This window comes from Erinaceus europaeus, chromosome 4 (assembly GCF_950295315.1).
Source record: "Erinaceus europaeus chromosome 4, mEriEur2.1, whole genome shotgun sequence".
Taxonomy (NCBI): Eukaryota; Metazoa; Chordata; class Mammalia; order Eulipotyphla; family Erinaceidae; genus Erinaceus; species Erinaceus europaeus.
Window position 1 is genome coordinate 149,354,130 of NC_080165.1, and position 15,217 is coordinate 149,369,346.

General features: G+C 40.5%; 1 protein-coding gene across 2 annotated transcripts in view; it reads left to right on the forward strand.

Annotated features, from left to right (window-relative positions):
• ASCC3 (activating signal cointegrator 1 complex subunit 3) overlaps positions 1 to 15,217 on the forward strand; it is a 262,037-nt gene that overhangs the window by 31,042 nt on the left and 215,778 nt on the right. For both annotated transcript variants that reach the window (XM_060190713.1, XM_016188499.2), the window contains 3 exons: positions 4,671 to 4,875; positions 5,539 to 5,680; positions 6,557 to 6,682. In XM_060190713.1, coding sequence (XP_060046696.1) covers positions 4,671 to 4,875; positions 5,539 to 5,680; positions 6,557 to 6,682 — 473 coding nt within the window. The remainder of the gene's footprint in view (positions 1 to 4,670; positions 4,876 to 5,538; positions 5,681 to 6,556; positions 6,683 to 15,217) is intronic.

The following is a 15,217-nucleotide window of genomic DNA, read 5'->3' on the forward strand; positions in this document are numbered from 1 at the left end:
CCTCTACACACACACACACACACACACACACACACACACACACACACACACACACAAGAAAATGTTAACTGGGTTAGTTTCTGATTGTCTGTTGTTGTCATTTCCTCTTTCTGCATCATCGTTGTTGTCCTCATAGCAGCAACAGTGACACTGAGCTAACATAGGTCCACAGGTATGTGTGTGTGTGTGTGTATATATATATATCTATGGCTTAGTGCCTTGAGTAGGCCGCACCACACTCACCACGGAAGGTCTGATTACTGTCTACCACCATCAGCTGTCACCCTCTTCTTTTTCTTTTCTTTTCTTTTTTCTAATTTTTATTTATAAAAAGGAAACACTGACAAAAACCTTAGGACAAGAGGAGTACAATTCCACACAGTTTCCACCACCAGAACTCCATATCCCATCCCCTCCCCTGATGGCTTTCCTATTCTTTATCCCTCTGGGAGTGTGGACCCAGGGTCACTGTGGGTTGCAGAAGGTGGAAGGTCTGGCTTCTGTCATTGTTTCCCTGCTGAACATGGGTGTTGACAGGTGGATCCATACTCCCAGCCTGTCTCTCTCTTTCCCTAGTGGGGCAGGGCTCTGGGGAGGCGGGGCTCCAGGACACTCCAGGTCTTCTGCCCAGGGAAGTCTGATTGGCATCATGGTAGTATCTGAAACCTGGTCGCTGAAAATAGAGTCAACATATAAAGCCAAAAAAATTGTTGACTAATCATGAATCTAAAGCCTAGAATAGTGCAGATGAAGATTTGGGGGTCCTCTATTTTGTAGACAGCTAGTAGGCCTATTCTAGTTCTATTCCAAAGGGCCCATGACTGTACTAGATTGTTTGTTTGTTTGAGCCTGACCTCTGATATACAGGTGGACCCAAGTTAATTGTCTGGGGAGATGATGTCATGGCTGGCAGAAGGACCAGAAAGCTGGATCAGGGAAGAGAGTAGCTCCCTAATATGGGAAAGGTGTATAAATATTGTTGACTGTAAACCCCATCGATTTGATGTGATCTGGGGTCCATATTTAGCTTAGGAACCTGTGTGCCCTCTGCATCCCTGTAGATCTGAGCTCACATTCTGTGGTCATGAGTAGGAACGTTCCAGGCTGCCCCAATATCAGGACCCATCTTCCTCAGGTGTAGCATAGAGTCTGCTGTCTAGTCTCCCTTCGGAGGAAGGAACTCTCTGCCGTGGTTGACCCACGGTGAGGCGTCACCCTCTTCTTTCTCCTGTGCCCACAGGCTGGTAACCAGCATTCTGTTATTAGAATCCAAGTATTTGTTTTTGGTTTGACTGTTTATATTGCTGTGGATCTTTTCTTCATGTGAAAGAAATCACCCGATCTTTATCTCCTTCCATTTCATTTGGCGTCTCCCCTCAGAGTTAATCCATGTTGTCACAGTAGGGTACAAGTAGTTTCTTTCCTAGCTGAGTGTATCCCACCGTGTGCATCCCCCACAGCTTCCTTCCTCAGCCATTGGTCGGTGGATATTGAGCCAGCTTTCAGACCTTAGCTGTTGTGAATATTGGTGCAGTGCATGCATCTTACTTAGTGTTTTTGCATTCTTTTGTACAAAGCCCAAAAGTGAACTCTCTGGACCACATTAGGTCTTTCTGAGTTCTTGAGGACTACTAATACAGTTTTCCACAGTGATTACACTACTGTACATTGCCACTCACAGTGTACAAGGGTCCTGTTCCCTATCTTCGGCAATACTTATTTCTCGTTTTTTGATAACTGTCATTTGAATAGGTTAGGGTGACATTTTGCTGTGGTTTTGGCGTACCTTTTCCTAACGATAAGTGAAGAACACCTTTTGATGTGTCTGTCTGCCACCTGTATCTCTCTCCCTCTCAAAGCTTTTATTTAATTTATTTTGGATAGAGAGAGAAACTGTTTTTGTTGTGTGACTTTGCAGTTGATTTTTACATTCTTAATACATGTGGAACTTTATATTCTGTATTTTTTTCCTAAAATTGAAAATGTGTTGATTACAAGTTCAAGTTTTTGCAACAGATGTTTGAGTTCTTTTACGAAAATGCTCCCCCCCTTTGGAATTGTAAAACATGGTCCAAGTAGGAACTGTGTAGGGATTTTATCACATCGTGTTTCGTAAATACTATTTATTTTTCCCATTCTTCTGTGATGCATGTCAAGTTATTGTACAGGGTTGTGACTCCATGTACTTGAAAGTTAAATTACCTATTTGAAAACTTGTAGTGAAATAGTGGCAAATGTCTGGAGACTGTGAGATTTGACTTAAACTGAATTAGGAAACTAATATTCTCATTTCAGTTTCTGAATTTGGATTCTAGAATTCGGTTCACTTGTAGTATGCTCCATTAAAGTATAGGTCACATTTTATTCTCCATTGTCTGCCTAACCTAACAACAGTGCCTAGAACTAGAAGAGTCCTTAATATAATTAGTGTGTAGGTGGGGGAGATAGCATAGTGGTTATGCAAGAAGACTCTCATGCTTGAGGCTTCTAAGTCCCAGGTTCAGTCCCCTACCCCACCATAAGCCAGAGCTCAGCAGTGCTCTAGTATTTTGAAACAAAAAGTATGATTAATGTGTATTGATGGATTGCTTCCAAGATCCATCTATTTCTGTTTCTTTAGAACTACTATAAATCAGGGTGCTGCAAGTTAGGAGTATTTTAATTAGGGCCAGGTGGTCGTACACTTGGTTGAGTGTATATGTTGCCACGCACAAGGACCTTGGTTCAGATCCCTGGTCCCCACCCTTAGGGGGAAGCTTTCAAGTGAATCGTTGCTGCGGGTTGCAGATGTCTCTGTTTCTCCTCCATCTTTCCCTTCTCACTCACTTTCTGTCTCTACAATAAATAAGATAGTTTTTCAAAAAGAAATATTTTGGGGGCCAAGCGGTAGAGCAGTGGGTTAAGCGCACAGGGTGTGAAGCGCAAGGACTCATGCAAGGTTCCTGGTTCAAGCCCCCGGCTCCCCACCTGCAGGGGAGTCCCTTCACAGGCGGTGAAGCAGGTCTGCAGGTGTCTGTCTTTCTCTCCCCCTCTCTGTCTTCCCCTCCTCTCTCCATTTCTCTCTGTCCTAGCCGACAACAGCAATGACAACAATGACAATAATAACAACAAAGGCAACAAAAATAGCCTCCAGGAGCAGTGCATTTGTTGCGCAGACACAGAGCTCCATTGATAACCCCGGAGGCAAAATTAAATCAAATCAAATTAAATTAAAAAACATTTAAATAAATACAGAGGTAATCCTGTTGGAAGAAAACTTTTCCTGGGTGTCGATTTGACTCCTGCTCCGGTGAGGTCGTACCTTGTAGAGGCAGGACAGTGGCGCACCTGGCGGAGCCCGCGACTTGTGTGCACAGATCCGCGTCCACATGCCTGGTCCCTGTCTGCAGGGGAGGCCTCACGAGTGGTGGAGTCATGCCGCAGGTGTCTTCCTTCCTTCACCCTCTCAATTTCTCTATGTCTGTATGAAAAAGAAAAGAAAAAAGTGGTCATCGGGAGTGGCAGATTCATAGTGCCGGCACTCTAGCCCCAGCGATAAAGCCTTGGTGGAAATACAGCAGTAAAACAGTTTTAAGAAGAAGAAGAAGACATAAGTTGTACCTTGTAAAATAGAGTGGTTTTTTTTGGTGTGTGTGGCTGAGGGAGGTGTTGTGTGTGTATAGTTTCCCCACACCTGGGCCACTGTTTTCACTAAAAAGGTTTCCGAGAGGTAGAAAGTGCTGTCACAGTTCTGGAACTTCCTCAGTGTGACTGCGTGCCGGTGGGCTGTCAGGACTCTGACTAGGACCCCACACAGGACCAGGCACAACAAGCCCTACTGAACGAGCTCTCTCTCAGGTCCTAGACTTTGAACTGTGACCGGCTCAGTTTCCCTTTGTGGCCTTGACCTGCTTCTAATTTTCACAAATATATACACACATATATAATTGCTTGTCTGTTAAAAAAAAAGTATACAAGACTTTTAAATTTTCTCCTGATAATTTCCTTTCTTTCTTTTTTTTTTTTTTTTTTTTTTTAAGATTTCATTTATTTATTCATGAGAGAGATAGGAGGAGAGAAAGAACCAGACATCACTCTGGCACATGTGCTGCCGGGGATCAAACTCAGGATCTCAGGCTTGAGAAGTTCAGTGCTTCAGTCACTGTGCCACCTCCTGATCACTCTCCTGATAATTTTCTAAAACAACCTGAGTAATTAGTACATTTTATTTTTATGTATAATTACACCCGTACTCAAAGTTGACGTGTAACTTAATCAAGCAAGGGCTACTACCTAAGGAAAACTTAAGTCTAGAATCTAATGAGTATTTTTACAAAACTATTATCGTAGCTGTGAGTGCTAATTAACATTGTATCATATTTATTGCATGATATATACAGAGTATTTTAAAATTGTGAAACCGAAATTGTTTTACTTCCAGGTAATCTTATAATATTAGGAAAAGTAAGCCGTTTAGGCAGCAGGAAGAAAGTGCCTGCGTACTTATCTCAGGCTGTGATGTAATGTTATTTAAATAATGGGCTTCAAAACCCTCCTGAAGATATATGTAATTCATTATGTCCTTTAAAGATACTTTGTGCAAAATTGCCGTGGGGAAAAACAGGTGATGATGATGTCTAAGGTCTGATGAGACTCGGTCAACCTGTGTTGCTCTTACGTTTCCTTTCTAGATAATTGTAAAAAAATTTTAGGGGAAAACACTAAGCCTAATTATGGCTGCCAAGTCACTATTCAGTCTGAGCAAGAAAAGCAGTTACTGAAACAGTATCGCCGCGAGGAAAAACGAATTGCCAGACGAGAAAGAAAAGCAGGAGAAGAAGAAGTTTCCGGAGAAGGGCTTACGAGCTTTGATCCCAAGGAACTGCGAATACAAAGGTATAAAAAATCACTAACTGACAAAGCTCGTGTCGGATATTCTGCTTCTGTGGGTCGCTACCATGTTCGTAGTTTCACCAGTTGGGGTCATTTTTACTTCTAGTTAAGGTCCTTTTTTTTTTTTTCTTCTTCTATGAATCGAATTTTGTTGTGTGAAAGTAAGTTTCTGTGATCAAGAAGCAATGGCCTGCTTCATTACAGTGTAAATCGAGAACATTCCTGGTCGCCTTCATATAGGCGAGAGATCTAGTCACACAAGCCAGTTCTTCTTAGGCATGCAAACAGTAATTGATGCGGCCAATACAAACTGGATTTGAGACTTCCCTTTGCTGGTGGAATATAGGCACCATCACACTTGATTTTTCAATATTTAACCCCCATTTGAAAAGGAATTCATACCTTGTTACATGTCTTTAGTTTGTTACAGAAGAGCAGAGAACATTAAGTCAAGCTGATAGATGCTATCAAAGATATCTAATAATGTCTCACATCTTGTCTGATTGCCCAGAAAGCTTAAGAATTGTCCATGTCTTACTTTTGGTTTAACTTCTTCCTTATGATAGGAGGCCCTCTAAAAAGTCGCTATATTGATCTTGTTTTAATGTATATTTTGATCAGAAATAAAAATCTTTTAGTTTATCCTGTTATTGTTTCTCTTTACAGAGAACAGGCACTTCTAAATGCTAAAAATGCTCCAATTCTGAGCAGGCACAGAGACACGGACGTTGAAAAAATCCGCTATCCTCATGTGTATGACTCCCGGGCGGAAGCCATGAAGACATCAGCATTCATTGCTGGCGCCAAGGTGTGTCCTTGAGATGTGAAGGCTTTTGCCGGCCAGGATCCCGCGTCTACTCGAAGTGACATGTAGCCTTCCTTTCGTTTTCTTTGTGGCTCCAGTGGTCACTGGCTATATGCGAAAGTAAAATGACCATGTTAGGGAGTAAGATGACCACATTAGGGAGAATGAGATAATGCACTCGGTAGTAGTGCATAAAGTTTCAGGACGCTGCACCTGTCCAAAGTGTACTTCTTCTTCCTACTCCACGGTCCATATTTCTCGTTTTATTAACTGCAGTACTTTCAGACTGAACTTTACACTATATTACCGCATATTGCTTCTAATTTCATCAGGAATGTCACCTACTTAGTTAATTTTAAAAATTTACTCTATTTCTAAATTTTAATTATCATTTTTTTTAATTGGATAGGACAGAGAAAAATTGAGAGGGTTGGGGAAGATAGAGAAGAGAGAAAGATAGATGCCCGTAGACCTGCTTCACTTCTCCTGAAACTTGCCCCTGTAGGTGGGGAGCAGGGGCTTGAACCTGGGTCCTTGCACATGGTACCATGTGTGCTTATCACGGGTACCACTGCGCCCCCCCCATCTAATTAATTTGTTAATTTGAGCTTTATTCACATCGCATGGGTCAGGAGTTACAGGAAATGTTTGCTGCATAAATGCTTTTGGGGTGTATATGTTTTTATTTGTTTTGTTTAGAATATTTTTCTTCAGAATAACTCAGATAAATTTTTTCCTTAAAAGTAACTAATTTTATTTTCAAGTGCTTTATCAGAAACATTAATCACTACCCTTTCTCTTTTACTCTTTAGTTAAATAATCTTTGACATACAGCAATTGTTTCATTGTTCTTGCATTTCAAATTTTTGATATTTGTAGATGATTTTACCAGAAGGAATCCAGAGAGAAAACAACAAAATATATGAGGAAGTGAAGATTCCCTACAGTGAACCAATGCCAATCGGCTTTGAGGAGAAGCCTGTTTATATCCAAGACTTAGATGAGGTGAGATCACTTTGTGAGTTGGTGTTTTTCATGTTATAAATGGGATTTATATTTCAGAAATGTTTTTGAAAGTAAATAGTTCATTAATACAGGTATCTAAAAAAAAATACAGATATCTATAGCTGTTATGACATAGGTAGAGCAGGGAAGGTTAAAAGGCAATTTCTTTTTGTCTTTCTTTTTAAATTGATTTAATGATGATCAACAAGACCCTAATTTAAAGGGGGACAATTCCATGCAGTTCCTACCACCAGACTTCTGTATCCCATCCTCTCATTTGGAAGCTTTCTTGTTCTTTGTCAGTAAAGCAGGGGACTCGTTGTAAATTGTAAAATCAGTCACTAAAATAGGTAGTTACTACGGGAAGACACTAGTTTATAAACTGTTTTATTTTTTTCTTTCAGCTCTTAGATTTTGAGTGATTTGACGTTCATGTGAACAATACTTTCTACACAGCCTTTGTCTCTGTTCACATCATGTCCAATTTGCCATATTTGCTTTCTTTCAGAAAAATCCTCTTTTAAAATATATATCCTGCTTACAGTTAACTTTTCCCGTCACCCAAATGAGGGTGCTTTATTTACGTAGTAGTATGGTATAACTGACGCAATAACTTTAGCAAGATTAGTTAAGTATGAATTATATATGTGTAAATAATATACATGTAAGCATTTGGTTTGTTTTTTTTTAAATAATTTATTTTTTAAAAAGTGGGGGAGGGGAAACAGGGAGAGATAAAGATAGTCACCTGCAGACCTGCATAACCACTCATGAAGAGTCCCCCTGCAGGTGGGGTCCTGGGCCGGAAGTCTGGTCCTCACGCTTGGTAATACGTTTGCTCCACTGGCGCATCACCCCCGGCACGGCTCGTACAGATCTGTGAACTCAAACATCTTGCTCTTACTATGTTCCAGTGATAGGGGAGGGTTCCAGGTATTCTGTCAGAAAGATGGATTTTGGAATAGTCTCCATGCGCATGAATGCTCAGGGGTACAGGATTTTGCCAGAGAGACAAAGAGGGTGGGAGTGCTTTCCATGCTCTGTGAAACAGTTTGCCACCCTCTGGAGACGGCACGCGCAGAAGCTTGTGTGGAGTGGCGGTACATGTGAAAAGGCCCGCGAGGTCTGCAGACGAAGGAGGCCTTTGAAAACCATTCTAAGAATTGTAGGCTCGGCACTTTGGCAACTACTACTTAAAAGACGGGGAGTAAATGTTTCTTTTTCTTTCTTTCCTTTTTCCTTTCTTTCTTCCATCCTCTGTTCTTTTTTTTTTTCTTCACTTGGAGAAGCTGCTCTGGGTGCAGTGTAAGTTGGTGGCTGAGGGTAGGGCTCCTGCCGTAGTTGAAGGGAGATCTGCTATGTACCTGAACCAAGAAAGCGGCAGAACGTACACACTGTTTGAAGTGGACAGTCGTCCAGCTTCTGGCCCATGATCTGAGTAGAGGGGAAGAAGTGAAGCAGAGACGCTAGGGTAGCACGCAGGCCTTTGTCAGAATGTAGGATTTATCTTTGTGTCTCCCTGTCGGGCTAGCCCGAGGGTGTTTCTCCCCCGGGCACGTGCTCTCCAGGTTGGAGAGAGCTCGACTGGAGCCAGCCTAGGCTGCTGCTGACTCAGCGACACGGGAGAGGAACCAGGAGCTCTCGTGGCTGAGAGGGAACACCATGCGGTGTTTATTGATTAGAAAACATGGCCTTTTCTGTCTTCTGAGACGGAAGTGTCAGGTCTGAAAAGGGAATGGGTAGGAGAGGGGGTGGAGCGAAGAGAAAGAGCGGGAAGGGAGCAAGCTTCCATCTAACCAGTGGGACTAAACCAGTGCCCTGCAGGCAGGGCGGGTCTCAGGCAAAACAGTGATGATGGAAATAGACTGCAGCGTCCAGCCGTGGAGGATAGAGCAGGGGGAGCTGGCGTAATGCCCAACATCACTCACCCTCTAGCCAAAACAAGTACGGGGAAAAAGATAAAGGCCTCTGGCTGAAAGAGGAGGATGAATGTGGGATGAGCCCTCTCAGACAGAAGTTGCCTGTACAAACTATTGTATTTACTATTGAATGTAAAACATTAATTCCCCAATAAAGAAATAAATTAAAAAAAAAAAAAGAAGTTGAGAAATAAGAACAGTAGGGGAAGCACAAAGCGGAACTGGGACTGGGCTTGGCGCACAGATAAACCCCCTGTTTATCTGTGTTTTTTTCCTTTTTTCTTTTTAGTATTTATTTATTATTGGAGAGAGCCAGAGAGAAATTAAGAAGGGAAAGAGATAGAGAGGGAAAGAGACAGAGAGACACCTGCAGCCCTGCTTCACCACTTGTGAAGCTTTCCTCCTGCAGGTGGGGGCCAGGGGCTTGAACCTGGGTCCTTGTGCACTGTCATGTGAGCTCTTAACCAAGTGTGCCACTGCCTGTTTTTTTTTTTTTTTTTAACCAAAGCAGGTGATAATTCTAAAAATTAAGGGTTCTACAAAATTAAGAGATGTATTTTTTTTTCCATCTCTTAAGAAATATTTTTGGTTTTGAGGTAGGAACATCGCATTACGGTTCAGCAAAAGACTTTCATGCCTGAGGCTCCACGTTCTCCATTTCAGTCCCTGCAGCACCATAAGCCAGAGATGAGCAGTGCTTGGTCTTTGTATCTTTCCCTCTGTCTCTCCCTCTCATTAACTAAAATATTAAAAATCACTTATTTTTTTTAATGAAAGCAAGCGTTTGGGCCAGATGATGGTCCACTCTGCCAACTGCACATGGTACCGTGCCCAAGGACTCCGTTTCAAGTTTCCTTCATAAAGTGGCTTTAAAAGGTCATTATCAAAAATCAAATCAAATCCTGCTCCTTATAATCAGGGGAAAGAAAAATGTTTATGTTGTTTTCTTCAAACATAATTGTGCCTAGTTGTTAAAAAAGAAAAATGACTAAGTAGTCCTGGTCACTTTGTTGGGTGTGGAGAGGGGAGATGACATTAATCATTCTCAGTCTTGTTTGCCGGGGAGGAGTTATTAGGAAATGAACAAATTTTATCTGTACCGTAGGCAAATGAAGGATAACTTCAGTTGCTAGGTTCTAAAAAATTTTCAGAGCACATACACTTCATACCTTTTTTTTATTTTGTAAACAAAGAAGAAAAACAAAAAGTGATTTCCCTCCAGGTATGTGGAACCCAGCGCACACCCTTGGCACTTCCTTCACGGAGCTCCGGCATGACAGTATTTCAGTCGGTTCTTGCTCCTCTTGTCCGTGAGGGCTTCAGTGTTGTAAAACCCTTCTCGGTGAAATTGAGGTCTCATACAGAGAAACAAATCGTTCATTTAAATTCACAGAAACATTTTACAAATCCGATTTACTGCTGAATTCTCCAATGAATAAACGTCCGGTCACCTATTTTGTGGCAACGAGTTAGTGACATTGTCTGTAAGATATTAATACTTTAACTTATATAACACATACTTTTTCTGGTTTGTACTTTATGTTAAATGAAATGTTTACTAGAAATAAAAATTTGAGTGGGAATAGTCTTCTAAAATTTATTAGAGGAGTCTAATACTGATGAAATTTTCTTGGTAAAGGAGACATGTATTTAAAATGGCACCCTTGTTTATTTAACTAGTTTGGAAAGAATGTAGTCTTACATACCATACAAAGATAAGTTAAGAAATCACAAACATTTGCATGTGTAACATTTTATGAGTTTGGCTTTGTAAGTGCTATCATATATACATTAACCCTCTTGAAAGATTCCAAACAGGTGAATGGAAATAAATTAGAGGTTAAAGCAGAGTTGAAATCACTGATTGCCACAAATAGCAGCCAGGAAATTGAAACTGGCATTTACTTTGTAGAAGCCAATAGAATCTGAAAGACACCCCTTTGCTCCTATTTTTATTGCCTTGATTAAAAGTACATGGCTTGAGACGCGAGAAAAAAAAAAAAAAGCCACAATACAAAACAATAGTACCAGTTAAATATATTGTCTTAAGATTCTTTTTTTGTTTGTTTTTGTTTTCCACATTTTAATTTTATTGTTACTTTTTAATTAATTTATTTAAAAAGGAGACATTAACAAAACCATAGGACAAGAGGGTTACAACTCCACACAATTCCCACCACCAGTTCTCCTTATCCCATCCCCTCCCCTGATAGCTTTCCTATTCTTTATCCCTCTGGGTATGGACCCAGGGTCATTGTGGGATGCAGAATGTGGAAGGTGTGGCTTCTGTAATTGCTTCCCCTATGAACATGGGGAACTGGTCGATCCATATTCCCGGCCTGTCTCTCTCTCCCTAGTAGGGTGGGGCTCTGGGGTAGTGGAGCTCCAGGAGACATTGGTGGGGTTGTCTGTCCAGGGAAGTCTGGTCGGCATCATGGTAGCATCTGGTGTCTTAAGATTCTAACATAGAGCAGTAAATATGACTACCTGGAAGGATATATATGTTTGTATTTTATGGCTCTTAGGAAAGTAATGTTTGTAAATGTTTTATTTATTTATTTATTATTGAAAGAGAGATGACAGAGCAAAAAGTATACAGTGAGACACACACACACACACACAAACACACACACACACACACACACACACACACACACACACACACACACACACACACATCCCACAGCACTGCTCAGCTCTAGCTTGTGGTGGTGTGGGGTATTGAGCCTGGGACAGTAGAGACAGTGGCATAAAAGTCTTTTGCAGAATCTTTGTGCTGCCTCCTCCACCCTGAAAATAATATTTTAACTTCATAGAAAATGTTAGATGCTGAGCCTCCAATTTTACTATGATACACACCTCTGCAATTTGTACAGCAGTTTTCAGAGACCAGCCCTTATTATTGTCTTTGTCTAATGACAGATGAAACACTGCCAACGCACACCCCCTATGTTAGGCCCGACCATGCCTTGTCCACTCTTTCTGGGTATAGTGAGTGTGATTTTTGACATCACTCCTTGGCAAAGGTGTTTCAAAGTGACGTAACTGACTTGCTGAATTGATAAGTGTGCTAGCGGTAATTCCGCTGTGCCATGTGCTTAGTGGAAACTGGTAGTATGTTTGTATGGTCAAAATTTTTTTGTCTTTTAAAATTCCTTCTTGAAACTCTTTTCTTCAGTTTTCCATACCATTGAAAATTTAGCTCACAAATGGTAACAGAAAGGGCACTTGCTAGGGAGTGATTAGGGCCCCTTCACTTCCATCACACCTGACATTCTCAAAACCTAGTATTCGTGTTGTCTTTCTCGCCTTGTTTTCTTCTTCAGGGAAGTAATACTTTCTTGCATATTATTGTGCTGTTGGGTAGTAGATTACATCTAAAAGTCCCACCTTTTTCTTTAGCTGGGTAGTGATTGTTGCCATTAATGATTCTTAGGTGGACTGGTTTTCAGTATGAAAGGATTTTCAGGATTTTACATTTACAGACATATTGAATATTGTTTTTGTTATTTTAAATGTTGTAAATGCATTCAAATTAAATAATATGAAAATATTATGAATTATGCATCGTGGTTTGTTATTACCTTTTCCAAATGTAATTAAATTTGACTCAGTTTCATTTTAGGAAATAACTTATTTGGTTTTCACAGAATCTTACAATCTTGCTTCCTAAGACTCTCTAAGGTCTTTTGTTGCTAAGATTTCATTTCCTCTATCCAGATTGCCTGGTTCAAAATGAATTATCTAGAAACATTAAAACACATCACACCTTTCATTAAAGAAAAAATAACAGTGACTACACATTTTTTGTATCATTATTAACAGAATTCAGTAATATTTCTGTAGAAGTTGGATTGTATATTAGAAATCTGGTACTCTATAAAGAAACAGAACTTCTTATTTGAAATAGTTAAAACATTTGAATCATTCCCTTTATGTGAACATAAAAAATACTAGGTCTTTGTATCTGTGGAGAAGTGTTTCTGTTCTAGTACTTTCAAACAATATAGATAAAAGACATTGTATCTGTTTGCTTATTTATTTTGCTGTGATAGAGAGTGAGAGATGGGTAGGATCAGATCACTGCTCACTCTGGCCTAAGAGGTGCTGGGAATTGAACCTGAAGCCTCTGGGGCCCACAGGCATGTTTGTTGGTACTCAGATAGACTAAGCTATCTAGGCCCAGACCATACATGTTTAGTCTTTTTTTTTTTTTTTTTTTGGACTCTGCATAGGGATTTGATTTTTCTAATTTTTTTTTTATCAGTGATTGAATAATGATCGACAAGATTGTGGGATAAGAGGGGTACACTTCCATTCACTTGCCACCACCAGAGATGCATATGCCCTCCCCTTCCCTGGAAGGTCCCTAGTCTTTATTCCTCAGGGAGTACGGAACGAAGATTTTTATGGGGAGCAGCTTCTATAATTGCTTCTCTGCTGGACACGGGCTGTACATAGGGACTTTAGGGGGTTAGGGTCCTAGGATCCAGGCAGAATTTCAAAATTTAGAAATAGCTCAGAATCATTGTTCTTCAAGTCTGATTGGGGCCGGTCGGTAGCGCAGTGGGTTAAGCGCAGGTGGCGCCAAGGGCGAGGACCGGCAAAAGGATCTGGGTTCGAGCCTCGGCTCCCTACCTGCCGGGGAGTCACTTCACCTGTGGTGAAGCAGGTCTGCAGATGTCTGTCTTTCCCCCTCTGTCTTTCCCTCCTCTCTCCATTTTTCTCTGTCGTATCCAACAACAACAACAACTACAACAACAATGAAAAACAACAAAGGCAACAAAAGGGAAAATTGAAAAAAAGAGAATCCCGGTTGGAGCTCCTGGCTTCCCACCTAGGGTGACCCCTCTCTGTCTTCCCCTCCTCTCTCTATTTCTCTCTGTCCTATCTAACAATGACAACGACGACATCAATAGCAACAACAATAGTAACTACAACAATAAAACAACAATGGCAACAAAAGGAAATAAATATTTTTTAAAATCTTAAAAATTAAAAAAATATATTTTCTTTCTAAACAGAAAAACACTGTGGGGCCAGTGATACAATCTGTCACCACACAAAAAAGTAGTATCCAAAATGTAATATCTGAATTTACAGAGATTGAAATTTCTTTTGTTATTCCAGCTGATATAGGATAGTTTGATGTATGTGTGATTCTACTCCCAAGAGTAAATGTAATTTTGAACTGAATATTTTTCACAGTATTTTTTTAACATAGCATTTATGATTTTCTTCATCTCCTTGCTCAACATTTCACTGAGTGGACAATATCACATTTGGGGCTGGGAAGACAGCATAATAGTTATGCAAAAGAGTGTCATGCTTAAGGTTCCAAGGCCCCAGGTTCAATCCCCAGCACCAGCACAAGCCAGATTTGAGCTGTGTCCCTAGTTTTTCCCTCTGGATCTCTCTCTCTCTCTCTCTCTCATTAAATAAAATATTAAAATAAAGACAGAAACCTTGGTTACCATTTAAAAACTAGTATTGCATTCAGTAGTTCTGTTGTAACTTACTTAATAATTCTACTAATTATTAGAGATGACTTGGTTATTAGGGAAGTTGGGAATTTGGCATAACTGTAATTTGTAATCTAAATGTTTCGTGTTGGCCTTCTAAAATTTATCTTTTAAAAATATTAGCTACAGAGTTCCTGTCTTATATTTTTATGCTGAATGGTAAATGTGCGTAGTTCTTTTGCATAAGTAATCATGAACTTTTGAAAGGAAGAAGTCAGAATACATTAAACTAATCTGTGGCTTACTTGCATATGCCGTAGATTTTAAGTCTTACTTTCTTTTAATGAGAGAAAGGAGCGCCCAGGTCATTGGACCTCTAGTGTGTGTGGGTTGAAGGCTGGGCCCTGAAGTCCAGCATGTGACTTGCTGAGCCTCCTGCCTTCACAAAGTGGGCGTGTTTGCACTCAGCTCAGTGATGCATCTTAGTCTGATTTCCATAGCTAGTGAGAGGCATGAATCCATATTGATCTTGTTTGTATGTGGAAGTTGTTCCACCTTCTGCTAACGTTTTCTTTAGTGACTTCCTTGTCTTTACACAGTAATTACCATTCACTTTTATAATAGTCTCGACTTCTAAATGTAATTTTTGTAATATTACCATAGTCACTCCACTTTCCCTTCGTTCTTTATAGTATTTTTTTTTTTAAATGTCAGATGTTGTCGCTTTTATCTGTTAACAGTTTTCATATAGAATTCGCTAGGAAAAAAATATCTAACCACTTTGTGTCTTCATTTTCTTCACTGTACTTTTAAAAAATATCATAAAAGTACTTAGATTATAAAATTGCTTTGAAGATTAAATAAGGAAATATATGTATACGTGCTTAAAATTGTTGTGCTGTAAGCTCTGAATAAATTGGTGACGGGCAGCTGTTGTTCTGACCATCCCGACTGCCTTTTCAAAGAGTGACTTAAAAAAATGCATGACGTCGGGAGGCGGGCCGTGGCGCAGTGGGTTAAGCGCACGTGGCGCAAAGCGCAGGGACCGGCTTAAGGATCCTGGTTCGAGCCCCTGGCTCCCCACCTGCAGGGGAGTCGCTTCACAGGCGGTGAAGCAGGTCTGTAGGTGTCTGTCTTTCTCTCCCCCTCTCTGT